Source organism: Electrophorus electricus, chromosome 13 (genome assembly GCF_013358815.1).
Source record: "Electrophorus electricus isolate fEleEle1 chromosome 13, fEleEle1.pri, whole genome shotgun sequence".
NCBI classification, from domain to species: Eukaryota; Metazoa; Chordata; class Actinopteri; order Gymnotiformes; family Gymnotidae; genus Electrophorus; species Electrophorus electricus.
In genome coordinates, this window is record NC_049547.1 from 22,412,998 (window position 1) to 22,440,992 (window position 27,995).

Genomic DNA, 27,995 nt, shown 5'->3' on the forward strand with positions numbered 1-27,995 from the left:
ACATTCACGCTGTTATCATCAGTGTTAAGTGGTTACATTCACGCTGTTATCATCAGTGTTAAGTGGTTACATTCACGCTGTTATCATCAGTGTTAAGTGGTTACATTCACGCTGTTATCATCAGTGTTAAGTAGTTACATTCACGCTGTTATCATCAGTGTTAAGTAGTTACATTCACGCTGTTATCATCAGTGTTAAGTGGTTACATTCACGCTGTTATCATCAGTGTTAAGTGGTTACATTCACGCTGTTATCATCAGTGTTAAGTAGTTACATTCACGCTGTTATCATCAGTGTTAAGTAGTTACATTCACGCTGTTATCATCAGTGTTAAGTAGTTACATTCACGCTGTTATCATCAGTGTTAAGTAGTTACATTCACACTGTTATCATCAGTGTTAAGTAGTTACATTCACGCTGTTATCATCAGTGTTAAGTAGTTAAGTACACACTGTTATCATCAGTGTTAAGTAGTTACATTCACGCTGTTATCATCGGTGTTAAGTAGTTAAGTTCATGCTGTTATCATCGGTGTTAAATAGTTAAGTACATGCTGTTATCATCGGTGTTAAGTAGTTAAGTACACACTGTTATCATCTGTGTTAAGTAGTTACGTACACGCTGTTATCATCTGTGTTAAGTAGTTAAGTACACACTGTTATCATCCGTGTTAAGTAGTTAAGTACACACTGTTATCATCCGTGTTAAGTAGTTAAGTACATGCTGTTATCATCAGTGTTAAGTAGTTAAGTACATGCTGTTATCATCGGTGTTAAGTAGTTAAGTACACGCTGTTATCATCGGTGTTAAGTAGTTAAGTACACGCTGTTATCATCGGTGTTAAGTAGTTAAGTACACGCTGTTATCATCGGTGTTAAGTAGTTACATATATGCTAGTTCATACATATATTCTACTTCACTGGTATGTTTGATTCTAACCTACTATACTGTACTTGGATATATTCTATGAGTAAATGACAAAGCACTTTTGTAAGTTGCACTGGATAAAAGCGTCTGTAATGCCGTAAATACAAATGTAAATATGCTGTTATCATCGGTGTTAAGAAGTAAAGTACACGCTGTTATCATTGGTGTTAAATAGTATATTGTTAAGTAGTATACTTTAGTAGTATGTTGTGTTAAGTAATATATTGTTAAGTAGTATACTTTAGTAGTATGTTGTGTTAAGTAGTATTTTGTTAAGTAGTATATTTTAGTAGTGTGTTGTGTTAAGTATTATATTGTTAAGTAGTATATTTTAGTAGTATGTTGTGCTAACTAGTATACTTTAGTAGTATATTGTGTTAAGTAGTATATTGTTAAGTAGTATATTTAGTAGTATGTTGTATTAAGTAGTATACTTCAGTAGTATATTAAGTAGTATATTGTTAAGTAGTATATTTAATAGTATATTGTGTTAAGTAGTATATTGTTAAGTAGTATATTTAGTAGTATGTTGTATTAAGTAGTATACTTCAGTAGTATATTAAGTAGTATATTGTTAAGTAGTATATTTAATAGTATATTGTGTTAAGTAGTATATTGTTAAGTAGTATATTTAGTAGTATGTTGTATTAAGTAGTATACTTCAGTAGTATATTAAGTAGTATATTGTTAAGTAGTATACTTCAATAGTATATTGTGTTAAGTAGTATATTTACTAGTTTGTTGCGTTAAGTAGTATATTATAAAGTGGTATATTTAGTAGTACGTAGTATAGCTAACCCAGATGATAATTGTTTGTTTCTTCTGTCTGTGTTAAACTTCACCTGTACACCTGGTTAAAGTTAGGAACTGTTATGTTTATGTGTGTGTGCACGTGTGTGTGTGTGTGTGTGTGTGTGTGTGTGTGTGTGTGTGTGAGTGTGTGTGTGTGTGTGCACGTGTGTGTGTGTGTGTGTGTGTGTGTGTGAGTGTGAGTGTGTGTGTGTGTGTGTGTGTGTGTGTGTGTGTGTGTGTGAGTGTGTGTGTGTGTGTGTGCACGTGTGTGTGTGTGTGTGTGTGTGTGTGTAGCTGGAGCGGGAGCCATGTTTCCTGGGGGCAGCCTTTCCGCCTACATCACGTAACCACGGGAACATATCTGAGCCTGGAGTCAGGTCGAGGACTACAGCTGGTGGAGGGAGAACAGGCTGATGTCAGATCCACTGCCTTCTGTCTCCGCCCAACTAAGGTCAGGTTGGGATTGGCTAGCAAGGCTGTGCAGTGGAGCTCAGTGGTTCAGGTACTGCACTAGTAGTCAGAAGGTTGCTGGTTCAAGTCCCACCACTGCCAGGTTTCCTCTGTCGAGTCCCTGAGCGAGACCCTTAACCCTCACGTTGTGTTCTGTCAGATTTCTCTGTCTTTGTGGGCAAAAGGGCCATCTCAGTTTCAGAAATGTTAAGCCCAGTGCTCCCTCCGCAGGACGCTGGGCAGGACTGTGCCAACAGTGCTCGGAAGAGGGATGGGATGGGGTCACCCGAGGTGAAATACGGAGACTCTGTTTGCTTCATCCAGCACGTGGACACCCGTCTGTGGCTGTCCTACCAGACCAGTAACTCGAAGTGGAAAACGGAGACAGGCTTGCTCAAACAGGTAAACCCACCTGGCCAGGTGAGCACTCTGTCTAGCTCCACCTCTACTGCCCCAGAGAACTGAGGTCAAAGGCTGTTCCCTGTCAGGCCCGCTGGTCCTGAAGCAGTGTTAACGTCATAATCATGGCACCAGAACAAGCTGTCCTTTGCAAAGGAATTCTTTTTCAATGTCTGCTTTTTTAAATATCCATTTAAATGAATGGCATGAAAACATACTACAGGAATAATTAGTTTATTAGTTAATTTAAGTTAATTAATTAATTAGTAATTAGTTGTAATCTGTTCCAGGCTGTGCTGCACTGCGAGGGTCACATGGATGACGGTCTCACGCTGTCTCGCTCTCAGAGGGCGGAGTCTCACGCCGCTGAGCTCATTCGCAGTATCACTCTCCTCTTCATGCGCTTTATACGGTAACCAGGGCAACCGCCAGGAAAACTGCCAGGAAAAAATGCCAGGGAAAAGGCCAGGGAAATCTGCAGGAAAAATGCCAGGGAAAAGTCCAGGTAAAATGCCAGGAAAAACGGCAGGATAAACGGCAGGGAAAAGGCCAGGGGAAAGGTGAGGAAAAACTATGGAAAATGCCTGCTCCTATGTACTACTGAGAAATTTCTCAGAGCCAGTGAGCTGCTCTCTGTATTGTCTTCTGGTCTTATTAGCAGGTGATTATTGATGCAACATTCCAGACTGCTGCTACTCCTGAATCACATGCTGTGTGCTGACGTGTTGGTAGAAATGTTAGTGTAACAGGCACAGGCAGGTGGTGTGGACACAGCTCTTCACGGTCGAGTCTCCAGGGTAGCGTGCACACGGGAGCAGGGGAAGGATTACGGTCTCTCAGCTCTCCTGCTTCTAACCCAGATTAGTCACGTTTGCATTTTGCAGAGAAATTAGAGTTCGATGCAGTAAATACATTTTAATTGAGTTCTGAGGAGACATTTAATTCATTTTGCCCAGAGAACATTGCCTGCCTTGTAAGTCGACATCAGTGCATCAGTATTAAAGCTATGGTACTTGAAGGAACTCATTCTGTTCTGAGTTTATGAATAACTTTCATTTTCTGCATGTCCAGGGAATTGAACGATCGTAGCCAGGGAACAAACATTCCAACCTCAGATCTTCCAATAGAGACACTGCGCCAGAGCCTGCAGGATCTGATTGGTTACTTCCAGTTCCCTGACAAGAGCCAGGACCATGAGGCAAGGCAGAGCAGTGTCCGAGACCTGCAGAACAGGCAGAACCTGTTCCAGGAAGAGGTAATGTTCATGGGAGTTGTTTACCATATGGGCTCTTGTTCAAAATACATGGTGACATTTAGTACCTTCAGCAGTTAAACATGAATTTGTCTCCCAGCTTATTGAAATGCACTCAGTTCACACAGCCAGAATCAGATTCAGAATCATTACTATTATTATTCTAATTATTATTAATAATCAGAATTAGAATCTGAATCAGAATCTGAATCAGAATCAGGCTTTATTACTCTCACACACCATCACACATTTACACACTCTTACATACACATTCACACGCACATGCAGCAAACATTAATTCCTGTAAACACAAAACACACACACACACACACACACACACACACACACACACACACGCGCACACAACATTAAATGTCCAGGAGCCAGGATGGTATTTGGACTCAGACATTTGTAAAGCTGCTTTGTGATAACATCTGTTGTAAAAACTGCTATAGAAATAAATTTGATTTGATCTGATTATCATTTAACCATGGCTGGGATCTTGGTTTAGGCAGTCTGATGTTAATAGGGCCAATGAGGTCTAATTTGGACATTTAGGTTTCTCTGTTTCTCTCTCTCTCTCTCTCTCTCTCTCTCTCTCTCTCTCTCTCTCTCTCTCTCTCGCTCTCTAAAAGGGTATAATTACACTGGTGATAAACTGCATTGACCACCTTCACATGTTCAACAGCGGAGGCCAGTTTCCGGAGGCCGCTGAAATTCTCATGTTCCTGTATGACCTTCTGGGTAAGAAAACAACAAATGAAACTTCTATTACTCAATACTATCTGCAGAGAGAGGGGGTGCTGAAACAGGCCGATGTTGGAATATCGTTATCCCCTCTGCCTGCTCAATTGTCTGGCCCACTTTTCCATTTCTCCCTCCGCAGCTGCCCTGATCCGGGGAAATCGGAATAACTGCTCCCACCTGTCCGGCTCTCTGGACTGGCTGATCAGCAGACTGGAGGGAGCAGAGGCCTACTCTGGTGGGTCCCCCCGGGGTCTGTACGTTGTCACTGAGTTCTCTCAGGGACGTATGTAGGCCGACTAATTCGTTGTTAATGTTTCTGTTTTTGTCATTTCCTCTTCTGTCTGTCGCTCGTAGGGATTTTGGATGTTCTGCACTGCGTATTAGTAGAAGGTCCGGAGGCCTTGAATTTTATAAAAGAGCGTCACATCAGAACAATCATCTCCCTGCTGGACAAACACGGGCGTGACCACAAGGTTCTGGTTAATATGACCGGGTGAATATGTGCGTGTGAAACATGCATGCTAAGCTATCAACATTTCATGCTTCTTTTGTGCGTGTGTGGTGTGTTTGCTTGTGCGCACAGATCCTGGACGTGCTGCGTTCACTATGTGTGTGCCATGGGACAGCGGTTCGTTCTAACCAGCATCTCGTGTGTGACACCCTGCTGACAGACAGAACTTTACTGCTGCAGACACGGCTAGGCAACCAAATTACCAGGTAACTGCCAGGAGTCACGTCTCATTTCTGCTCTGCATCTTCACCGGGTGGATAAATTAGTCACAGTGTGCAATTTGCATAGGAATCATTTGTTGTAGGCATTTTTAGCAGACTTTACTTTCCCACCTAGCTAAGAAGTGATTGTAACACGTTCCGTCTTAGTGTTCGCCCCAATATCTACCTTTACGTGGGAGACGACTCCGCCCAGTACAGGAAATGGTACTATGAGGTTGTTGTGGAGAGGGCGGAGCCTTTCCTGACAGCTGAGCCAACTCACCTGAGAGTGGGCTGGGCTTCATCGAGAGGGTACCGCCCCTCTCCGACAGGAGGTCACGGCTGGGGGTCAAATGGAGTAGGGGATGATCTCGGCTCCTACGGATTTGATGGACTACACCTGTGGTCAGGTGAGAGCAGCTAGTCGCGCCGTCAGATGTAAAGTAGGGCAGACGCTTGTGGCACCTCCTGCACCTGGTCATCTTTTGACATGTTTCATCATTTTAAAAATGGTTCATTCTGGTATGTGGTCCAGAAGCATAAAAGTAATCGGAAAACCTTTGAAGAGCAGGCTTGTGAAAACACATACCAGTGAATCTGTGATCTTTATTTGTCTACTGTACGCATCCTCAGTGGGAACCTGTAAGACTTCAGTTAGAGGTCGGCTTCCCCCAGTAAAAATAAAAAAGAGTGACAAAAGTGATAGAAGATAAAAGGATGAACGGATTAAAAATTAATTATATTAAAATTCCCGCCTTTCCGGAAAAGGAGGCGTTGGTTACAGGGTCAGCTCGCCCGGCCGGCGTCTGCTGAGGAAGGACGACGTCATCAGCTGTTGCCTTGACCTTAGCGTCCCAAGCATTTCCTTCCGGGTCAACGGCCAGCCTGTGCAAGGCATGCTGGATAACTTCGGTGCTGATGGGCTGCTGTTTCCTGTGGTCAGCTTCTCTGCTGGGGTCAGGTGTGTCTGTTCATGTTTCTTTTTGCTAATATAATGGTCTTCCTCCTCATTGTTAATGGTGTAATCCCTGTTGTTACCAGGATGTAAATGTCTGGTTGTTTTGTCCTAGAGTGTGCATGTCTGATTGTTCTGTCATTAGGTGTGCATGTCTGAATGTGTTGTGGTGAGGTGTCCATGTCTGATTGTGTTTTGGCGGGGTGTGTATGTCTGATTGTGTTGTGGCGGGGTGTCCATGTCTGATTGTGTTGTGGTGGGGTGTGTATGTCTGATTGTGTTGTGGTGGGGTGTGTATGTCTGATTGTGTTGTGGCGGGGTGTGTATGTCTAGTTTTTTTGGTGCAGGCTGTGATTGTTTGATTATGTCTCTGTAGGGTGCGTCTGCTGTTCGGAGGTATACAGGGGAAGTTTAAGTTCCTGCCCCCTGCAGAGTTCTGCCCATGTGCAGAAGCCTTACTCCCCAGGGGGCACTGTAGGCTGGAGCTGTGTGAGAACTTTGTCCGGGGTCACCCTGATGGCCAGCGTGACCTGTTAGGCCCTGCTGTGCCCACTGGACCAGTGATCTTTAACCCCACGCCGGTGGACACCAGTCAGGTAAATCCAAACCTTCCTCATGAACTTTGACCTTTAATATCATTACATAGTTCCTGATTTACACTGAAGAATACACTAAGTGTCCATGCAAGACTTTTCAGAATAATACAATAATTTTAAATGTCAGATGTTAAGATTTGTTGTTGAGGATGAATATGTTCTGAGCTGAACAGTTTGACAGAACTAAAGATTTGCCTGTAAAATTTCTGTATTTTTTGTGATTGTACCTTAACAATACTACAGACTATATTACCAACTGTACTACAAACTGTACTACAGACTATACTACATATCATACTACAAACTGTACTACAGACTATACTACATATCATACTACAAACTGTACTACAGACTATATAACAGATTATACTACTGACTGTACTACAAACTGTACAACAGGCTATACTACTAACTGTACTACAAACTGTACTACACACTATACTACAAACTGTACTACAAACTATACTACACAATATACTACAAACTGTACTACAGACTGTACTACAGACTGTACTACAACGTATACTATAGACTGTACTACAGCCTATACTACAAACTGTACTACAGACTATACTACAAACTGTACTACAGACTGTTCTACAAATTATACTATAGACTATATAATAGACTATACTACCGACTGTACTACAGCTGTACTACAGACTATACTACAGACTGTACTATAGACTATATTCTGTGTTTGTAGTTAACCACAGCTGCACGGGGTGGAGGTGTGATCCTGGAGTCTCTGACACCCTCGCCCTCTCTGTCTGGGTGTGTCTCCCTCAGGTGGTGCTCCCTCCACAGCTGGAGCTGATCAGAGACAAGCTGGCGGAGAACCTTCATGACCTGTGGCTCGTCGATAAGATGGAGCACGGCTGGACGTACGGAAGTGTGAGTGCAAAATCCCACGAGGCCCCATCCTGTGACATGCTAGCCGACAGACGAGTGATGCCTCTGACAGCTTATGCCCCCTGCCCTGCTTCAAGTGGTTGGAGCAGCGTAGTGGAGGACCGCAGAGCGACGGTTTGTGGTTTCCGTGACGACACTGAGGCTGTCTTGCAGGTGAGAGATGATAGTAAGAGGGTCCACCCAGGACTGGTCCAGTTCTCCAGCCTTCCTGATCAGGAGATACAAAAGCACCGGCGTTCTGCTGATCACACAGTCAGGTGCAGCTCTTCTCTTAGCCACGCCCCCTGTTTTCCTCCACACCTGTGACCTGTCAATGCTCTGATTGGCTTGTGGATCAACTGCCCCTCCTGGGTTGTTCCGTGTTTCTTCAGAACACTCCTGGCCCTCGGTGCGTGTATCGGACTGTCTGGTGCCTACGCAGAGGAGAATGTGAAACACGTCCAACTCCCAAACAAGTATGTTAAAGGACATAACTGTTCTTTGATATCCCCTTGTGTCTCTTTTTCTCTAAATGCCCAATAAGAAATGACAGTGACCAAGAGGACAGTTTTTGTTGTAGCATGTGATGAAACACTAAATTGTATTAAAACCCAGTGATAGGTAATATGCCTATATTTGAAATACATTTTTGACTTGCGTATATTCCTCAGTATGAGAAATTCCACTGGGAGCAGCAGGGACACTGTGTTGGGTCTTTGGTCTGTTAGAGACGCCAGCGTCTCCTGTGCAGGTGTGAACTGTGGAGCGGCTATAGGCCAGCTCCAGTGGACCAGTCCTGCGTGCGGATGACCGCCGGCCAGGATGCTCTGGTGGAGGCGCTGGCGGACAGTGAGCACAGCGTCTGGGCCCGAGAGTGCATCAGACAGGGATGGAGCTACGCCCCACAGCAGGTGGAATGGATGTGCAGAAATCATTGCCTGACCTGAAGACATTAATGATCACCTGGTACACCTGGCACCTGGTAGACCTGGTACACCAGCTATGCCTGGTTCACCTGGTAGACATGGTACACCTGACACCTGGTACACCTGGTACACCTGACACCTGGTACAACTGACACCTGGTACACCTGACACCTGGTACACCTGACACCTGGTACACCTGACACCTGGTACACCTGACACCAGGTACAACTGACACCTGGTACACCTGGTACACCTGACACCTGGTACACCAGGTACACCTGACACCAGGTACACCTGACACCTGGTACACCTGACACCAGGTACAACTGACACCTGGTACACCTGACACCTGGTACACCTGGTACACCTGACACCTGGTACACCTGGTACACCTGACACCTGGTACAACTGACACCTGGTACACCTGGTACACCTGGCACCTGGTACACCTGGTACACCTGACACCTGGTACAACTGACACCTGGTATACATGACACCTGGTACACCTGGTACACATGACACCTGGTACACCTGACACCTGGTACAGCTGGTTCAGTTTTGCTGGGAGCTAGCTAAAAAAAATTAAAACAGACAGTCCACAAGGACTGGTTTGGGAAACTAGAATATAGATTAAAGAATAACTTTGTAAGTAATTTACATATTATAATGCAAATATTGACATTAAGACATTTGTTAAGTAAATGAAGCATAATGAAGCACTTTGATTCAGCCTTTTACTGTGTGTGTTTCACGGAACGCTCGCCTCCCGCGAGGCACGTGGTTTGGCCATCCAGTGGGAGGGCTTTCATCTGTGGCCACGCCTGCACACACCTGTACTTCGTTTTGTCTGTGTGTATTTAAACTCACGTCAGGGTGTGTGGCGTTGTTGGTCAATGTTGATGTAACGTGTTAATGTAGCGTATTAATGTTCAATGGTAGTGTCCTTATTACATGTATTCCCGGTTATCGTGTCTGTTTATTGTTAACCGTTTCATGTTCCGATTCTGTAATGCGTGTGAGTGTCCTTGTGTTTATATGTTTCCATTAAATGTTCGTCCCTGTCGAGGAAGTCTGTGCGTCCTGCTTCACGCCCTTGGGCACTCGGGCTGACACGCGTTACAGTGTGTGTGTGTGTGTGTGTGTGTGTGTCAGGACGTTAAGAGGAAGAGGAGTCTGGAGCTGGTTCCGTTCTCTCTGCTGGAGGAGCGGTGCAGGCGCATCTGGATGGATGAGGCAAGGGACGCCGTTGGAACGCTCCTCGGCCTCGGATACACCGTGGAACCCCCGGAACAGCAGCGTCGTGAGTCCTGTTACCGTGACAACATGTGTAAACACGCACACGCCAGAGACATATGCAAACGTTCCAATAATGGAATATGTGTGCTTCCAGCGTGATGAATAATGAGACTCCGTTTACGTTGTAGATCCGGACCCCAAAGTAAACGCTGCCAGTGGAGAGAGTTTCCGGATCTTCCGTGTGGAATACCCTTTTGCAGTGCATGATGGGAAATGGTATTTTGAGTTTGAGGCAATGACCGATGGAGATATGAAAGTGGGTTGGGCGCGACCTGGCAGTAAACCCAATGTAGAGCTGGGGTCCGATGACCTGGGCTTCGCGTTTGATGGATTAAAGGTATTTTATCAAATAATTAGTGGGTGGAATCAGCATAACGAATCTTCTGCAAAGCAATTAACTGTCATCCAATCCTGTCCCTTGTAGGGTCAGTGGTGCCATGGCAATGCCGTGCCATTGGGCAGGCCCTGGAAGAAGGGAGATGTGATTGGCTGTTTTTTGGACTTGATTCAGAGGACCATGATGGTCACTCTAAATGGGGAATTATTGCTGAACAGCTGTGGCTCTGAGATTGTGGAGAAAGATTTCACGCCATCTGGTGGGCAGCTTTTCCATAGTAATATAATAATTTAAACTGGCACAGTGCAGTAAACATGTTATTACTGTCTCTAATGCTAGCTAAGGTCTGTCCTCTAAAGAGCTATTTGCTTTAAATGTGGACATATGATACTGTTATAGGTGACAGATAGCAGATGTAATTCAGGCTAATTATTTAATCATTTGTTATTTAAATTCCTGATTAAATAAATGGTGCGTGTTAATATTACACTTATTACATAGTAAAATGTCATAATAATACAGCAGTATTGTGGGTTCCATTTGAACTTTGCTAACTTTGTGTAAATCGTCCCATTCCAGGTTTCGTACCTGCATGCAGTTTGGGTGTGAACCAGGTGGGGTGTCTGAATTTGGGCCACCAGGTGAGTTCTTTGCATTTCTTCAGTGCCTGTGGGCTCCATGAGGGATACCAGCCCTTCGCTCTCAACATGAGCCACGCTCCACCCCTCTGGACCAGCTGGAGAGCGCCGCTCTTTCAACCCGTACCAGAGGACCACCCTCACCTGCAGGTAAGCCCCACCCTGGTATCACTGAGCTTAACCAGGTGAACTACATGTGGCTCATTAGGTAGAGTCACTAATTAACATCAGAATTAGACAAGCTAAATCCTATTTTGTGTGCAAGAATGCATTATCTTAGTTTGAAGAGTTTTCTTTGGGTCAACAATCATTCGACAATCAATCAGTCAATCAAACAATCTGCTCTGTTCTGTTAGATTTAGATTTAGATTTAGAGCTGCATTTTTCTATAGCAAATAAAAAAAACAAAAAAACATCTTGGGGTTAATGATGAAGCATTTTTTTAAAAACTTCTTCTCACAGGTGACTCGAATAGATGGAACCGTGGACCGTCCACCTGCTCTGAAGGTCACCTGGAGGACCACCGGGCCCTCACACAGAATCAGTGCCGAGGCTCAGTTCTGTCGCCTGAGTTTGCCCATAGAGTGCGCGCAGGTGTTATCCCAGCCTGCAGAGGGCGCTGTTCACAGCAGCACTGTGGCGTGCCACGTCAGAGAGGCAGAGGAAGGCGAGGAGGACTCTGATTTTGAGGTCCTAATGAAGTCGGCGCACAGACACACAGGCAGCCGAGACGGACTGGACGACCACAAGGACCAGAACCAAGAGAAGCCGTCCAGACCCAAACATCGGTCGGTTCTCTCGGATACGGGCAGTCTGAGCACACAGTGTTCCCTTTTACTCAGAATGAGCCCGTGTGGGTCAGTGGTTTTGTAGCATAGCTGATCCAGACAGTTAGTGGCTTGTTTTGCTTGCTGTTCAGTTGAGTAATTCAACTTGAATGAGAAAGGTACTATATAAATGTAAATAATAATAATAATAACAACAACAACGTATGCTGCTGTTAAGTCAAAACAAACGGCGTGCACCCACACTGGCCCTTTGGGGAACCTCACTACTGTGCAAAAAAAGTGTCTATCAGTAACAGTACATGAGGCCAGTACATAAGAGGCCCGCAAATATCAGTGCCTTTTTATCAAACAGTTTTGAACTAGCCAAAAATGAAAGTGGAACATTGTAGCCTGACCGTTATACAAATTTCAGCTAAGCATTTAGGTTCAGTGTTTGGTGCTTTGCAGGTTCCTTTTGAAGAAGAAGCCAGAGTTGAGCACAAGTGGATCTTCAGCACGGCTTCTGGAGGAGGTGCTAGCGAGTGAGAGAGACGACCTCAAACACCTGCCCAACTCCACGAAGGTGAGCGCTGACGTTTAGAGTTACACCAAGGTGGAGGAAGGGTTAGGTAAGCGACTAAACACGTTTGTTGGCAGTTTACTAGTTTGGTGGTGACATTGTGAAAATTGAGTTCTAATCTGTAAATAGTGTTGTGATACTATTGTTGTAATCACCTACATGACCTCTCTCTTTCTCTCTCTCTCTCTCTCTCCCTCTCTCCTTCTCTCTCTCTTTCTCTCTCTCTCCCTCTCCCTTCTCTATCGTTCCCTCTGTTTTCTTTTCATCTCCGTCTATCCGTCCGTCCGTCCGTCTGTCCATCTGCAGTACTACTATTCTGTGAAAGTCCTACGTGATCAGGACCCTTCCTGTGTTTGGGTTGGCTGGGTGACCTCAAACTTCTACCCTCATGAGCTGACCTTTGACCTGCAGAGAGCATGCTCAGTGACGGTCACACTCGGAGATGAGTGTGGTAAAGTTCTTAGCAGGTTGGTGACCCCACTTTCTATGACAGTGTGGTCCTACCAGGAAGACTAACACATTTTAACCGCTGCATATCTGTTTAATTATGCATGCCTGTGTGTGTGTGTCTGTGTGTGTGTTGTGCCCTGCAGTGTTAAACGCAGCTGTTGTTACATGGTTTGTGCAGCAGAGGGCAGCACTCTCTCTCGCAGCCAAAGTAGTAGCAGCTTGGAGATCGGGTGTCTGGTTGACACAGACACTGGACTTCTCACCTTCTTAGCTAATGGACATGAGATGGGAATCCTGTACCAGGTAACCATACAGCCCATGCTTCATCCAGGCAATGTCCAGTTGCTATAACAGCCATGGCACTACCCATAACCCCTCTGTAGCTGATGACAGCATTCCTCTTCTGCGCAGGTGGAGCCAGGAACCAAGCTGTTCCCTGCTGTTTTTGCCAAGTCCACCAGCCCTGACGTCTTCCAGTTTGAGCTGGGACGGATCAGGGTAAATGGAGGAACGCCCTCCTGCCTCGAGACTGAAAGAACTGAACACACACAGCCATCCGTACCCATCAGCAGTACATTTTAAAAATTAGTGTTTTAGATCTTTGAGGAGATACAGAAGACTACTGACAAAAAAACAAACAAACGCCAGAACGATCAGCACGTTCAGAAAAAGTGACAAATGTGTTTATTCGGTACAACAAGAGCATTCGTGCTGATGGTCAGATCGTAAAATTGCAGGTTGTAAGCAGCTGTGCGAGACCTCAGCAGGGAGTGTGCGGGATGGGTGTGTAGTCCTGCATGTGGGGTTAGGGCTGGCCAGCATTGGTGGCTAGTTTACGCGATCCAACACCCATGTGAGCAGCTCTGTGTATAGAGGGGCTTCATGTGTGTTCGTCAGGACTCTGACTGTTGGTTAATTCATTGTTCACACGTAGATCGGGTGCTGTTATTGCGATGCCAGCTTCTCACCTCCTGTGTTCAGGGAGCTCTGCCCTTGTCTGCGGGCCTGTTTCGGAGCGAGAGGAGCAACGCGGACCCTCGATGCCCCCCCAGGCTGGCTGTGCAGTGTCTGACCCCCGTCAGGTGGACCCGCTTACCCGACCGGGCCCCTCGGGTGGAGCTGACCCGGATGGAGGAGAGCCGCGGCTGGAGAGCAGAGTGCGTTGAGAGCCTACAGGTCATGACCCTGCACATCCCTGAAGACGACAGGTGAGAGGGCAAGGGTTGACTGTAATCTCAAATCACTTTATTCTGTGTAATCTATGTAAAAGGTGTGATATATAAAATTACAAAAATTCAGACAGTTGCTATGTTGCTTTTCTTTTATTCTTAAGGTGCATAGACATTCTTGAAACTTCCGAACTGGAAAACCTCCTCAGGTTCCATGACCACACCCTCCGCCTCTACTCTGCCCTCTGTGCCCATGGAAACACACATGTAAGCCACGCCCTGTGCAGCCACGTCGACCAATCGCAGCTCCTGTTTGCCTTGCAGTGTTATAGAATGCCTGGGCCCCTGAGGGCAGGTTTCTATGCGCTCCTAACCAGTGCCCACCTCAGTGTGCATGCCGAGGACATGCAGGCCACCACCCATGAGTACATTGTGCCCACGTCCAGTACCACCCGAACCGTGACGCTCTTCGAGAACAACAGGAAATGCCACAGCTTTCCAGGAAGTGACATCAGCAATTTGCTGCGACCCAGAATGCACGTCACCACGCCTTGTTTCGTCTGGGCTAGCGGAGCGGTCTCGGGTGACAAATGTCCTGTCGAGGCTCACTTATGGCAACCCAGTCCCGAGTTCCCGTTGAACGTGCTGAAGGCTGTTACCGTGACGATGCTGGACGAGGCAGTGTCTTCGGTCAGGCGGCGTGTCCGGGATCCCATAGGGGGCAGCGTAGAGCTGCTGCTGGTCCCTCTTCTCACCCTGCTCCACACCCTCCTCGTCATGGGCGTGGTCCAGCGCTCAGACCTGCGTCCTGTGCTCGCTCTCATCCTGCCCTCCGCCTTCATCAGCGAACACCACACGGCAGGGCGACAGGACAGTGACGGAGAGAGCGATGGAGAGAGCGATGGAGAGGACAGAGGGAGACGGATCAGAGCTTCTCATCTAGACCTGTTACGGATGAAACTTCCTGAAGCAGTTAAACTACAGGTACGGCTCTGACCTCTGCTGTAGCTACAGGTACGGCTCTGACCTCTGCCGTAGCTACAGGTACGGCTCTGACCTCTGCCGTAGCTACAGGTACGGCTCTGACCTCTGCCGTAGCTACAGGTACGGTCTGACCTCTGCCGTAGCTACAGGCACGGCTCTGACCTCTACCGTAACTACAGGCACGGCTCTGACCTCTACCGTAGCTACAGGTACAGCTCTGACCTCTGCCGTAGCTACAGGTACGGCTCTGACCTCTGCCGTAGCTACAGGTACGGTCTGACCTCTGCCGTAGCTACAGGCACGGCTCTGACCTCTACCGTAACTACAGGCACGGCTCTGACCTCTACCGTAAGACGGAGCACTCCATGTCAGTCAGGATTCTCTCCATGGAGACATAGAGAGACTACACACAAGATCCTTTTGTCTCTGTTGGGTTCTGCCATTCCCTCTCTCTCTCTCTCTCTCTCTCTCTCTCTCTCTCTCTCCTCTCTCTCTCTCTCTCTCTCTCTCTCTCTCAGTTGTGTCACCTGCTGCAGTACCTGTGTGACAGTGAGGTACGCCACAGGGTTGAGGCCGTGGTGTCCTTTGCCCTTGACTTTGTGGGTCGTCTCCAGGAAAACCAACGCCACCGTTACAATGAGGTCATAGAGGCGCTTAACATGTCTGCTGCCCTCACCGCCCGCAAGACTAAGGAGTTCCGCTCTCCCCCCGAGGAACAGGTCAGAGGTCATGAATAAAATTGCATCTACATAAACATCTATTCAACATACATAAAACATCTATATAAGTAATCAATTTAAAAATACTATTATATGATGATAGAACTGTATATCAAAAATCATGTTTAGATATCTAAATATTTATACCTGTAATATTTATATATTTAAATATTCCTATATTTAAAAATGTAAAATTATTATTATTATTATTAATTCAGCTCCATGCTGTGTTGTTCCTATTTCTGCTGGACATTGGGAAAATGTAACACTCATGACTTCCGTATTTCTCGGCTGTATGTTCAGATGAACTTGCTGCTGAACTTCCGGGAGGAGACACAGGAATGCCCATCTCCCGAAGAGATCCAAGACTTGCTCTGGGAATTCCATCTAGACCTGAAAAGGCACTGCGGTAACTGACCAATCACGAAGCGCTAGACTGACTGTTCAGCCAGTAACATTTTCTGACCAAGCCGCAGTCGCGATGCCTGCATGCGTCTAACAGAAAGCCTTGAAACTGTTCTCACCAGGAGCTGCGGTGGATGAAGACGTAGATGTTGAAGATGAGGAGCATCTGCCCATCAGGGCTCGATTAAGAGTCCTGGTAGATAAAGTGGTCCATTTAAGGAGAAGGCTGTCGAGAGTTGCTGAAGAAGACATTGTGTCCCAACCTGGTAGGAACACACACACCATAAAACAACATATCCATCTGAGTTTACCAATACAGGCACCTTTGTGGGAACGTGATTCCCAGTGTGCTGGAAAAGGATTCTCAGGCTTCCAGCATTCGTCCGTGTTGACCTCACATTCCCCTTTCTGATTCTCTCACTCTCTCTGACCCCCACACTCTCTCCCTCCATCCTTCTGCACACTTGGCTCCGCATCCCTCGCTTTCTCCTGCACGCGCTCTGTCGTTCTGAGCAGCCCCCCTGAGGCAGCTCATCTCTAGCACGGTGCTGCACTGGCTCCAGCAGGGAGCGTTGGAGGACCCGGCCCTGGCGCGGGCCGCGTTCGGCCTGCTGTTCCAGCAGTACGCGGGGATGGCCCGCCAGATGGCCGCCCCCCTGCGTAAAGCCTACTGCATCAGCCAGGGCTCGGTGGAGGACACGCACTGCCTGCAGGGGGCGCTGGGACGGCTCCGCTCTCTGCTCAGGACCAGGATGGGCAGGAAGGAAGAACATCTTATGATCAGAGCACTTGGGTAAGAAGGAAGGGCGTCGCATTTAACACTTGGAAGAAGATCAACTGGAATATATTTAAAAATGTACATTTTAAGGAATGACAACTGGGCACGGATTTTGAATTGAGTTGCGAATGCTTGTAAAATGCACCACACCTGAAGAGCTCATGTTAAAAAACCCCCACGTGTTTAAATCTGCGACCACCTGGGATCTGCCTGCGTGTTTGGGACTTGTGGTCTGTCTTCTGCAGTGACATCATGAACAATAAGGTGTTCTACCAGCACCCGAACCTGATGAGGAGTCTGGGTCTGCACGAGACCGTCATGGAGGTGATGGTCAATGTTCTGGGTACCAGGGAGTCCAAGGTAACCGTGTGTGTCCTTGGATATCACTTCTTCACTCGCAGCGTTGTCAATCTTCATTCTTCATCTGTTATGTTTGTATGTTCACACTGGTGGTTTTCTTTCGTTAATATTATATAATCAATATGCAGATAGTTATTTAATGCTCCTGTAAGCAATTATTTAATCTTTAAATCATGTATTGAAATTATAGCATAACAACTTGAACCATGTAAGGCAGTGAGACAAACTGTGTGCTGTTTTGATACATCAGGAGTAAAAACTTTATTTGCATCTCAAGGAGATCGCGTTCCCAAAGATGGTGGCAAACTGCTGCCGGTTCCTGTGTTACTTCTGTCGGATCAGCCGCCAGAACCAGAAGGCCATGTTCGACCACCTGAGTTACCTGCTGGACCACAGCGGCGTGGGTCTCGGTACGCTCCGCACTTCTCTGACCATGCAGCAGTTGTCTCGGTCTCGTCACACACTCATGAATTCGTAATCTGTCTTGACTCTGTGGGCTCGAGCTTTTCTCCTGAGACCAGGTGAGACCACAGAACGTCTGAGGAAAACCAGCAGAGATCCTAATACATGTGGGTGCTGCGTCCGAGGCATTTAGGACACAGAGGAATATTTCTAGTTTCTGACTTCTTATCCACAAAATAATGATGTTACATTCATTGCAAATGAAACCTCACCTTTTGACCAGCGCCATACTTTAGTCGTCCACACATCACATATCCCTGATCTTTATCTTCCACTATCAGGAGAAAGATTTAGTTCAGTGAGAGCTCATCTCTGAAAAACTTACTCTCAGAAGTAAATTAGGTTTGTCTCTTTTGCTTTAAGGGAAACTAATAACATTTGTTCCCGGCGCCAAAACACAAAGAGACGACGTCCCGCCTGAGTGTGTCCAATTCTAGGGACAGTGTCCTCCTGCTCAGCTTGTGAATATCTTCCCTGCCACCAGCATCCCCGTCCATGCGAGGGTGCACGCCGCTGGACGTGACGGCGGCGTCCGTGATGGACAACTACGAGCTGGCCCTGCGCCTGACAGAGCCGCACCTGGACAAGGTCATACCTGCCGAGTCATGCTCCCTCTCTCTCTCTCTCTCTCTCTGCGTATGTGTATTTCTCCTTCTTTCTTTATGTCCCAGTTTCACACAATGACGTTACTGTGATTCTTCGATTCTCATGTGGAAAAGGTCTCCCCTGTGTCGTGTTGCCGTAGGTGGTGCAGTGTCTCGCGGGCTGCGGCGTGCGTAGCTGTGCTCTGATGCTCTCTAAAGGATACCCAGACATCGGCTGGAATCCCGTCGAGGGGGAGCGTTATCTGAACTTCCTACGCTCCGCTGTCTTCTGCAACGGTGAGACCTGAATTACAGCATATACAGTCTCTGTGTACAAATCCGCAAGAAGACATTAAAGGCACAATAAAGTGTTGCCAAGACCGCTTTGCGTGTATTAAAGGTGTGGTGTGGTATGTTCATAGATTAAGTACCGTTCAAAACAAACAAACAAAAAATCTTTGTTTTTGCGGCCCTCTGTTAGTTGCGACATTTTCCTTGTGCAGGTGAAAGTGTGCAAGAAAGTGCTTACGTGGTGGTGAGGCTTCTGATTCGTCATCCGGAGTGCTTTGGCCCCGCCCTGCAGGGCGAGGGAGGAAATGGTCTCTTAGCAACAATGGAGGAAGCCATCAGGATCTCTGAAGACCCAAGGAGGGGTGGTTCCTCCAAAGCTTACCACTCTAGAAGTACACTGTTAGTCTCTCGCTCTCTGTCTCTCTCTCTGTCTCTCTCTCTCTCTCTCTAATTGCTGATATACTGAGTTTGTTTGTTTAACCCCCCCCCCCCCCCAACTTATGCCATAGGGATACCCTTGATGATGATGATGACGATGACATCATCCACGTTGGTCACGCCATTATGACTTTCTACTCGGCTCTTGTAGACCTGATGGGACGATGCGCCCCAGAAACACACGTGTGTTCCACAGTCCAGAGTTTGTAACTGCAGCACAGAGCCACTACTAGAACGCTTAGCGCAGCAAAGCTGTGGCCTTATGAGTCTTACAAATCTCAGTGACCAGTTTTAATGTTTTCCCTCTTTTCTCGGCCTGATTATAATATTGTAACATTTTGTGCAACATTAGTGACGTTTATTCCGAGGTGTGTGTGTGTGTGTGTGTGTGTGTGTGTGTAGCTGATAGAGGCAGGGAAGGGTGAAGCTATACGCATCAGGGTGATCTTGAGGTCCCTGATTTCCGTGGAGGATCTGGAGGGAATCCTTAGTTTGCCTCTGTCTCTCCCCTGTGTGGATCCAGGTGTTCACCACACCATTCTCACCACATTCCTTTACTCTCTGTGGATCAAAACATTTAATAACTCGTGAAAGATTTTGGCACGCCAAAATAAGTGAGTGCGGTCTAAATCGAAATGTCCTCCTACAGGATAACAGTCTGAGATCTCTTGAGGGATTTTATCTGTAGTTTTGACACTGTTGGATAATCAGGTTTCTGTAGTTTCTCCTTTCATGTTGCAAAGTATCGCGCTGAGCCAAAGAAACGGACTGCGGCTGAATGTAGGACAACTAACCCAGTGTGAATCACTCCCGTTCCAGATGGTTCCGTCATGGAGCCAGACATGTCCAGGGTGTTCTGTCCGGATCATAAAGCATCCATGGTGCTATTCCTGGACCGTGTCTACGGAATCCAGGATCAGCAATTCCTGCTCCGCCTACTCCAGAATGGCTTCCTGCCTGACCTGCAGGCTGCTGTTTCCATGGACACTGTGAGCGTCATGGATTAGTAGAACACAGGCACAATATGACATCATCTTATGACATTATTTTTGTGAGGAGTTACTCACCCCCTCCTGGTTTCCCTCACACCCCCTCACACACACTCACACCCCCTCACACCCCTTACACTCTCTCATACTGCCTCACACACTCTCACGCTCTCTCACATCCCCTCACACCCCTTCACACCCTGTAACACCCCCTCACACACCCTCACCCCCTCACACCCTGTAACACCCCCTCACACACCCTCACCCCCTCACACCCTGTAACACCCCCTCACACACCCTCACCCCCTCACACCCTGTAACACCCCCTCACACACCCTCACACCCCTTCACACCCTGTAACACCCCCTCACACACCCTCACCCCCTCACACCCTGTAACACCCCCTCACACACCCTCACACCCCTTCACACCCTGTAACACCCCCTCACACACCCTCACCCCCTCACACCCTGTAACACCGCCTCACCTCCTCACACCCTGTAACACCGCCTCACACACCCTCACCCCCTCACACCCTGTAACACCCCCTCACACACCCTCACCCCCTCACACCCTGTAACACCGCCTCACCTCCTCACACCCTGTAACACCGCCTCACCTCCCTCTCCATCTCCTCTCTTGGTCTCTCACCCCTCTGTCTTTCCTGCTCCCTGTCCCGTCACACCCTCTCTGTGTGTGTGTGTGTGTGTGTGTGTGTGTGTCTAGGCTGGTCTGGGTGGTACAGACATGGCCCTGGCCCTGAACCGTTACCTGTGTGTGTCTGTGCTGCCGCTGCTGTGTCAGTGTTCGTTCTTGCTCTGTGGGCCCCCTCCGCTCCACTCGGGCCCCGTGGACGGGCTCCTACAAGCCCTGTACCAGCTCTCCAAAGCCAACAGCCTTACCAAGGCCCAGAGGGACTCCATCCAGGCCTGCCTGCTCTCCGTGTGCGGGTGCGGGTGCTGTCTGTTCCCACCTCTCACACACGTAACCTGCCACGTGGCGCCAGGAGCCGAACCGGCGTTTTCTACTAAAACAAGAGTTTCCCTGCTGATGTGAGTGCGTTGGTGTTTGGGGGTCTTTATTAGCTTGTGTGTTGACGTTTTGCTGCAGAAACATGAAGCCCTCCCTGCTGCAGAACCTACTAAAGAGTCTGGTGTTAGATGTTCCACAGTTGTCAGGAGACACCAAGATGCCACTTAAGGTCTTAATTTTCTTACTTGAACTCCAAAGTGATTATGAATTTAATATGAATATGAATGATCCAATAAGAGTTCCTTCTTCTCTTCCCGCTGTGACATTCCCCTTTACAGCTTTTGACCAATCACTATGAAAGGAACTGGAAGTACTACTGCACAACCGGTTCACCGGATGGTTGTGGCTCCGCCAAGCAGGAGGAGCTGCAGCTGGCCAGGAAGCTGTTTTGGGGGATATTCAGAGCTCTAATCAAAAAGGTGTGGGGTCAGGCAGCAGCTAACGCTCAGCTAGCAGCTAACCGCTCAGCTAGCAGCTAACCGCTCAGCTAACAGCTATCGCTCAGCTAGCAGTTAACGCTCAGCTAGCAGCTAACCGCTCAGCTAACAGCTAAACTCTCAGCTAGCAGCTAACCTTTCAGCTAGCAGCTAACCGCTCAGCTAGCAGCTAACGCTCAGCTAGCAGTTAACGCTCAGCTAGCAGCTAACCGCTCAGCTAGCAGCTAACCGCTCAGCTAGCAGCTAACCGCTCAGCTAGCAGCTAACCGCTCAGCTAACAGCTAACGCTAACTGCTAACAGCTAACCGCTCAGCTAGCAGCTAACATTCAACTAACAGCTAACGCTAACTGCTAACAGCTAACGCTAATGATATCTTATGATATTTTGATGTGTCTTGCATTTTGACTACAGCAAAATTCTATGGTTAGTAACAATACTAAACCCTGAAGTATCATTGCATTCAAGTATGACAGCTGGTGATTCCTGATCTACAGTAGAGTAGATCCCTGTTTTAGATTACAGTGGAGTAGATCCCTGTTTTAGATTATAGTATAGTCTACACCACGGTGAAGTAGGGCCCTGATCTACACTACAGTGGAGTAGATCCCTGTTTTAGATTACAGTAGATTACTGTTTTAACTGCTAAAACTGAACACAGCGCACAAAAATATTTAGATAATTGCAAAGTATTTACCTACACACCGCAGAGCACAACAGGCTGACCTCTAAAAGTTACTGGTTATGTTGGAAAGATTTCATACTGCCCTCAGTATGCTGGATACTGCACACTGGTCCCTGTAGTAGTATCCAGCAGTATCCAGTAAACGCAAACCATACTACGAGGTTGCGCGAACGTATGAAGGTTCTGCCCACTCATGAAAGATTTTCCAAAGATGGCTCTGTTCGTCTACTGGAACACTTGGCATAAGTAGTATGTGATCCGGGTATCTTCTCCGTACTGGAAAAATGCATTTGGTTGCATGCTGAATACAGATTTGGGGTCCAATCAGTAGTATGTAGTAGACAATATGGAAGATAGCCATTGTTTTGGACCTGTCCAGCCATACCACGCGGAGCTGGTCAGCCTGTCCGTGGGCTGCCTACACGCTGTGTGTGCCGCCCTGCCTCCGGACCACACCGAGCCCGACAGCACTGCAACAGCGGACCCACAGTCCTTCCTGCACGCCCAGGTCCAGTTCTGTCCTCAGCCGCTGGATACCTCCAAGTAAGTAAAGAATACGGACAGCGCCATCTTCTGGGCAATGTAATTGAAATTCACAGTTGTAAAACCCCTTTTCTATAATTCCCTATAATGGACATTGTGTATTGATTTTGTGTTCTTTTTTTAATAATAAGTGTTCACATGGGTCAGATGATTCACAGACAGCAAGTGTGTGATTTTATTTAGTAGCTACTCTGTTGGAAATGTCTGATGAATGGCTGCGCTATTCCTGTGGTGTAGTGTGTGATTTCGGTGACCTTTTCCAGCGTGTTGGTGGCCGAGGGCCTGGAGCACGTGATGAATAAGTATGCGGAGCACACTCATGAGAAGTGGTCCCTGGAGAAGGTGGGAACCTCTGGGTTCAGGACACACATCATGGGCTTCACTATGGCACTTGGAAAACAGATTATAACAAACTCTCAAAGTTTGTCTTTTGAAGAATAATCGTATTATTGTATTGAAATGTAATACATTAGTTGAGTATGTAGAATGTTGGATGTGGTGTTTTGTGGCAGTTTGCTAATGGTTGGGTCCATGGGGAACAGTTGTGTGAGAGCTCGAAAGTTCATCCACTCTTGAAGCCTTACAGAGCCTTATCAGAGAAAGTAAGTATGTACACACACACACACACCTGTGCACACACACCCACACACACACACACACACACACACACACACACCTGCGCACACACACCCACACACACACACACGCACACACACACACACACCTGCGCGCACACGTGCACACATGCACAAATACGTACATGCACATACACACACATGCGCACACACACACACACACACAAACTCATATATGCATACACACATGCATGAACATTTTTGTTGAAAAGTATTTCTAAAAAGTTCAAGCAATTGTCTTGTTTCTGTTTAGTATAGTATAGTTCAGTAGAGTGTTGTGTTCAGTATAGTATCTGTTTATTTAAAGTTCAGTAAATTATTGAAATCTAAAGGATTCAAATGATTCTAAACATTCTTGTTTCCATTCAGTTTGATAGTGTTATTCCCATTCTGTCTGATGGTGTTATTTCCCTTCTGTCTGATAGTGTTATTCCCATTCTGTTTGATAGTGTTATTTTTGTTCAGTCTGATAGTGTTATTGCCATTCAGTCTGATAGTGTTAGTGTTATTCCCATTCGGTCTGATTGTGTTATTTCCGTTCGCTCTGATGGTGTTATTCACATTCTGTTTGATAGTGTTATTCCCGTTCGGTCTGGTGGTGTTATTCCCGTTCGGTCTGGTGGTGTTATTCTCGTTCGGTCTGGTGGTGTTATTTTCCATTCAGTCTGATAGTGTTATTTTCCATTCAGTCTGATAGTGTTATTTTCCATTCAGTCTGATAGTGTTATTCCCGTTCGGTCTGGTGGTGTTATTCCCGTTCGGTCTGGTGGTGTTATTCCCGTTCGGTCTGGTATGTGTTATTCCCGTTCGGTCTGGTGGTGTTATTCCCGTTCGGTCTGGTGGTGTTATTTTCCATTCAGTCTGATAGTGTTATTCCCGTTCGGTCTGGTAGTGTTATTCCCGTTCGGTCTGGTGGTGTTATTCCCGTTCGGTCTGGTGGTGTTATTCCCGTTCGGTCTGGTATGTGTTATTCCCGTTCGGTCTGGTGGTGTTATTCCCGTTCGGTCTGGTGGTGTTATTTTCCATTCAGTCTGATAGTGTTATTCCCGTTCGGTCTGGTGGTGTTATTCCCGTTCGGTCTGGTGGTGTTATTCCCGTTCGGTCTGGTATGTGTTATTCCCGTTCGGTCTGGTGGTGTTATTCCCGTTCGGTCTGGTGGTGTTATTTCCATTCGGTCTGGTAGTGTTATTCCCGTTCGCTCTGGTGGTGTTATTCTCGTTCGCTCTGATTTTGTTATTTCCATTCAGTCTGGTAGTGTTATTCCCGTTCGGTCTGGTGGTGTTATTCCCGTTCGGTCTGGTGGTGTTATTCCCGTTCGGTCTGGTGGTGTTATTCCCGTTCGGTCTGGTGGTGTTATTCCCGTTCGGTCTGGTGGTGTTATTTTCCATTCGGTCTGGTAGTGTTATTCCCGTTCGCTCTGGTGGTGTTATTCTCGTTCGCTCTGATTTTGTTATTTCCATTCAGTCTGGTAGTGTTATTCCCGTTCGGTCTGGTGGTGTTATTCCCGTTCGGTCTGGTGGTGTTATTCCCGTTCGGTCTGGTGGTGTTATTCCCGTTCGGTCTGGTAGTGTTATTCCCGTTCGCTCTGGTGGTGTTATTCTCGTTCGCTCTGATTTTGTTATTCCCGTTCGGTCTGGTGGTATTATTCTCGTTCGGTCTGGTGGTGTTATTCCCGTTTGGTCTGGTGGTGTTATTCCTGTTCGGTCTGGTGGTGTTATTCCGGTTCGGTCTGGTGGTGTTTTTCTCCTTCGGTCTGATAGTGTTATTTTCCATTCGGTCTGGTAGTGTTATTCCCGTTCGCTCTGGTGGTGTTATTCTCGTTCGCTCTGATAGTTATTTCCATTCAGTCTGGTAGTGTTATTCCCGTTCGGTCTGGTGGTGTTATTCACATTCTGTTTGATAGTGTTATTCCCGTTCGGTCTGGTAGTGTTATTTTCCATTCGGTCTGGTAGTGTTATTCCCGTTCGGTCTGGTGGTGTTATTCACATTCTGTTTGGTGGTGTTATTCACATTCTGTTTGATAGTGTTATATTCCATTCGGTCTGGTAGTGTTATTCCCGTTCGGTCTGGTAGTGTTATTCCCGTTCGCTCTGATTGTGTTATTTCCATTCAGTCTGATGGTATTATTCCCGTTCGGTCTGGTGGTGTTATTTCCATTTAGTCTGGTAGTGTTATTCACGTTCGGTCTGGTGGTGTTATTCTCGTTCGGTCTGATTTTGTTATTTCCATTCAGTCTGGTGGTGTTATTCCCGTTCGGTCTGGTGGTGTTATTCCCGTTCGGTCTGGTGGTGTTATCCCCGTTCGGTCTGGTAGTGTTATTTTCCATTCGGTCTGGTAGTGTTATTCCCGTTCGCTCTGGTGGTGTTATTCTCGTTCGCTCTGATTTTGTTATTTCCATTCAGTCTGGTAGTGTTATTCCCGTTCGGTCTGGTGGTGTTATTCCCGTTCGGTCTGGTGGTGTTATTCCCGTTCGGTCTGGTGGTGTTATTCCCGTTCGGTCTGGTAGTGTTATTCCCGTTCACTCTGGTGGTGTTATTCTCGTTCGCTCTGATTTTGTTATTTCCATTCAGTCTGATGGTGTTATTTCCGTTCGGTCTGGTGGTATTATTCTCGTTCGGTCTGGTGGTGTTATTCCGGTTCGGTCTGGTGGTGTTATTCCGGTTCGGTCTGGTGGTGTTATTCCGGTTCGGTCTGGTGGTGTTATTCTCGTTCGGTCTGGTGGTGTTATTTTCCATTCGGTCTGATAGTGTTATTTCCCATTCGGTCTGATAGTGTTATTTCCATTCGGTCTGGTAGTGTTATTCCCGTTCGGTCTGGTGGTGTTATTCCCGTTCGGTCTGGTGGTGTTATTCTCGTTTGCTCTGATAGTGTTATTCCCATTCAGTCTGATAGTGTTATTCCCGTTCGGTCTGGTGGTATTATTCCCGTTCGGTCTGGTGGTATTATTCCCGTTCGGTCTGATAGTGTTATTCCCGTTCGGTCTGGTGGTGTTATTCCCGTTCGGTCTGGTAGTGTTATTTCCATTCAGTCTGATAGTGCTATTCCCGTTCGGTCTGGTGGTATTATTCCCGTTCGGTCTGATAGTGTTATTTCCGTTGCTCTGCTGTTTCCCCCCTTGGATGACCTTGGCCTCAGGATAAGGAAATCTACAGAGGAGCCATTAAAGAGACGGTGAAAAGCATGCTGGTCATGGGTTGGACCATCGAGAAGATGAAGGAGGGGGAGTCGATGGCCCTTCACAACCCTGCCAGGAGGATCTCGCAGGCTGGGCAGGTAGCGGTGTGTGAAGGTTCCCAGTCAACACCTGTCACAGACTGTGTAATGTGTGTTTGAATGAAAGGTGCTACACAAATAAATCTGCCTTGTGTTGCCGGGTTGGTAATGTGTTAGAGTTTTCTCTGATCAACACAACCCATTGATCTCAGGGAACTGAGGTGTGTTCACAGCTGCCATACGGTAGCCAATCGGAGGAGCAGCTGCCACGCGGTAGCCAATCAGAGGAGCAGATGCCATGTGGTAGCCAATCAGAGGAGAAGTTGCCGTGTTGTAGCCAATCAGGGGAGCAGCTGCCGTGTGGTAGCCAATCAGATCAATAGCTACCAAGATGGGCCACTTGACACTGACCAGCAGTCCTAATCACAGTCGTTTCATGGGACTGAAAACCTCATAATCTGTCTTTGTTATCCGTCTGCTATCAGCTGTCCTTTGAGGGAACCTCCATGTTCAGTCCCAAACCAGCAGACACCAGCTGCATCACGCTGACCTGGGATCAGTATGTAAGTGTGTCTGGCTAGCAGAGGGTTTTCAACCCAGTCCTCATACACCCTGAGCTTTCAGCCTGCTCTGTTGTGGTACCATGAATGCTCACTGTCGCCCCCTTATTCCTGTTCTGGCATTACAGGCTATGGCGGAGCTGCTAGCAGAGAACTACCACAATATCTGGGCCAAGAGGAAACTAGAGGAACTTCAGGCTAAAGGTTTTTTAATACATACAGTGTCTCTCCTTGGATAATATGATTCGTTATCAATTGAGCCCTTGAAACAAACAAAAAAAAAACATACACTGTCCATATACTGTTTTTCTGCAATCTACAAAAATATAAACAAGAATGCAAAGCATTATTGCAAATATTATTTTTAAATGCCCACATGAAGTAAGGTAAGTGAAATAAAGCATATTTAGCATTTTAATGTACAGGTTGTACAAAATTAAAACTAAACTATAACTGATTATGGTTTTTCATGGTAAAGGCTCAATTATGGATCATTAGTGTAAGTTAAAGGTTTAGGAGTGTGAAACTTTAAATAAATCTTCATAAAATCCTACACTAACAATTCTTTGCATCTTACAGCAGTTATGTTTTTTATTTGTAATAAAATATTTCAGTCCTCTGCTGTGTGATAACAGTGCAATAACCGCCTGTGCCCAGGAGGGGGCAGTCACCACCTGCTGGTGCCATATGGTGCGCTGAGTTCCAGGGAGAAGAATCCACTGAGAGAAAGCGCTCAGGATGTGTTCAGGTTCTTCCACATCAATGGCTACGAGGTGTGGAGGTGAGGACGATGGTTCGGAGGATTGGAGCTCACAACGACATCCTTGCTCCTACTGTTGAACAGTTCCACTGGTGATATCTGCAGTGATTTTTGTTGCCTGGTTGGCCCAAATCGCTGAGACCAGGGAAGTCTGTATTCACCTTGGTCCTACTTGGGTGTGCTTGCTTTTTCTGAAAGGTAGCACACAAAGATGGTTGAAAGATAGCAGAGCTGAGCTG

General features: G+C 46.8%; 1 protein-coding gene across 6 annotated transcripts in view; it reads left to right on the top strand.

Moving 5' to 3' along the window:
• ryr2b (ryanodine receptor 2b (cardiac)) overlaps positions 1–27,995 on the top strand; it is a 54,549-nt gene that overhangs the window by 8,615 nt on the left and 17,939 nt on the right. For 5 of the 6 annotated variants that reach the window (XM_035532748.1, XM_035532743.1, XM_035532744.1 and 2 more), the window contains exons 10-57: positions 2,014–2,170; positions 2,401–2,571; positions 2,859–2,980; positions 3,640–3,823; positions 4,456–4,564; positions 4,707–4,802; positions 4,922–5,040; positions 5,151–5,284; positions 5,447–5,688; positions 6,047–6,239; positions 6,610–6,829; positions 7,619–7,723; positions 7,895–7,998; positions 8,113–8,196; positions 8,472–8,631; positions 9,799–9,946; positions 10,071–10,279; positions 10,367–10,538; positions 10,859–11,067; positions 11,380–11,705; positions 12,153–12,267; positions 12,571–12,731; positions 12,858–13,017; positions 13,126–13,212; positions 13,696–13,922; positions 14,048–14,867; positions 15,386–15,586; positions 15,890–15,995; positions 16,114–16,257; positions 16,508–16,784; positions 17,015–17,129; positions 17,407–17,539; positions 18,076–18,179; positions 18,337–18,472; positions 18,679–18,865; positions 18,976–19,087; positions 19,307–19,427; positions 19,724–19,893; positions 20,620–20,843; positions 21,004–21,094; positions 21,204–21,344; positions 22,425–22,588; positions 22,852–22,930; positions 23,101–23,190; positions 26,359–26,502; positions 26,922–26,999; positions 27,125–27,200; positions 27,654–27,777. In XM_035532748.1, the coding sequence (XP_035388641.1) occupies positions 2,014–2,170; positions 2,401–2,571; positions 2,859–2,980; positions 3,640–3,823; positions 4,456–4,564; positions 4,707–4,802; positions 4,922–5,040; positions 5,151–5,284; positions 5,447–5,688; positions 6,047–6,239; positions 6,610–6,829; positions 7,619–7,723; positions 7,895–7,998; positions 8,113–8,196; positions 8,472–8,631; positions 9,799–9,946; positions 10,071–10,279; positions 10,367–10,538; positions 10,859–11,067; positions 11,380–11,705; positions 12,153–12,267; positions 12,571–12,731; positions 12,858–13,017; positions 13,126–13,212; positions 13,696–13,922; positions 14,048–14,867; positions 15,386–15,586; positions 15,890–15,995; positions 16,114–16,257; positions 16,508–16,784; positions 17,015–17,129; positions 17,407–17,539; positions 18,076–18,179; positions 18,337–18,472; positions 18,679–18,865; positions 18,976–19,087; positions 19,307–19,427; positions 19,724–19,893; positions 20,620–20,843; positions 21,004–21,094; positions 21,204–21,344; positions 22,425–22,588; positions 22,852–22,930; positions 23,101–23,190; positions 26,359–26,502; positions 26,922–26,999; positions 27,125–27,200; positions 27,654–27,777 (7,851 nt within the window). The remainder of the gene's footprint in view (positions 1–2,013; positions 2,171–2,400; positions 2,572–2,858; positions 2,981–3,639; positions 3,824–4,455; positions 4,565–4,706; positions 4,803–4,921; positions 5,041–5,150; positions 5,285–5,446; positions 5,689–6,046; positions 6,240–6,609; positions 6,830–7,618; positions 7,724–7,894; positions 7,999–8,112; positions 8,197–8,471; positions 8,632–9,798; positions 9,947–10,070; positions 10,280–10,366; positions 10,539–10,858; positions 11,068–11,379; positions 11,706–12,152; positions 12,268–12,570; positions 12,732–12,857; positions 13,018–13,125; positions 13,213–13,695; positions 13,923–14,047; positions 14,868–15,385; positions 15,587–15,889; positions 15,996–16,113; positions 16,258–16,507; positions 16,785–17,014; positions 17,130–17,406; positions 17,540–18,075; positions 18,180–18,336; positions 18,473–18,678; positions 18,866–18,975; positions 19,088–19,306; positions 19,428–19,723; positions 19,894–20,619; positions 20,844–21,003; positions 21,095–21,203; positions 21,345–22,424; positions 22,589–22,851; positions 22,931–23,100; positions 23,191–26,358; positions 26,503–26,921; positions 27,000–27,124; positions 27,201–27,653; positions 27,778–27,995) is intronic. The other variant, XM_035532746.1, reaches the window with a different exon arrangement.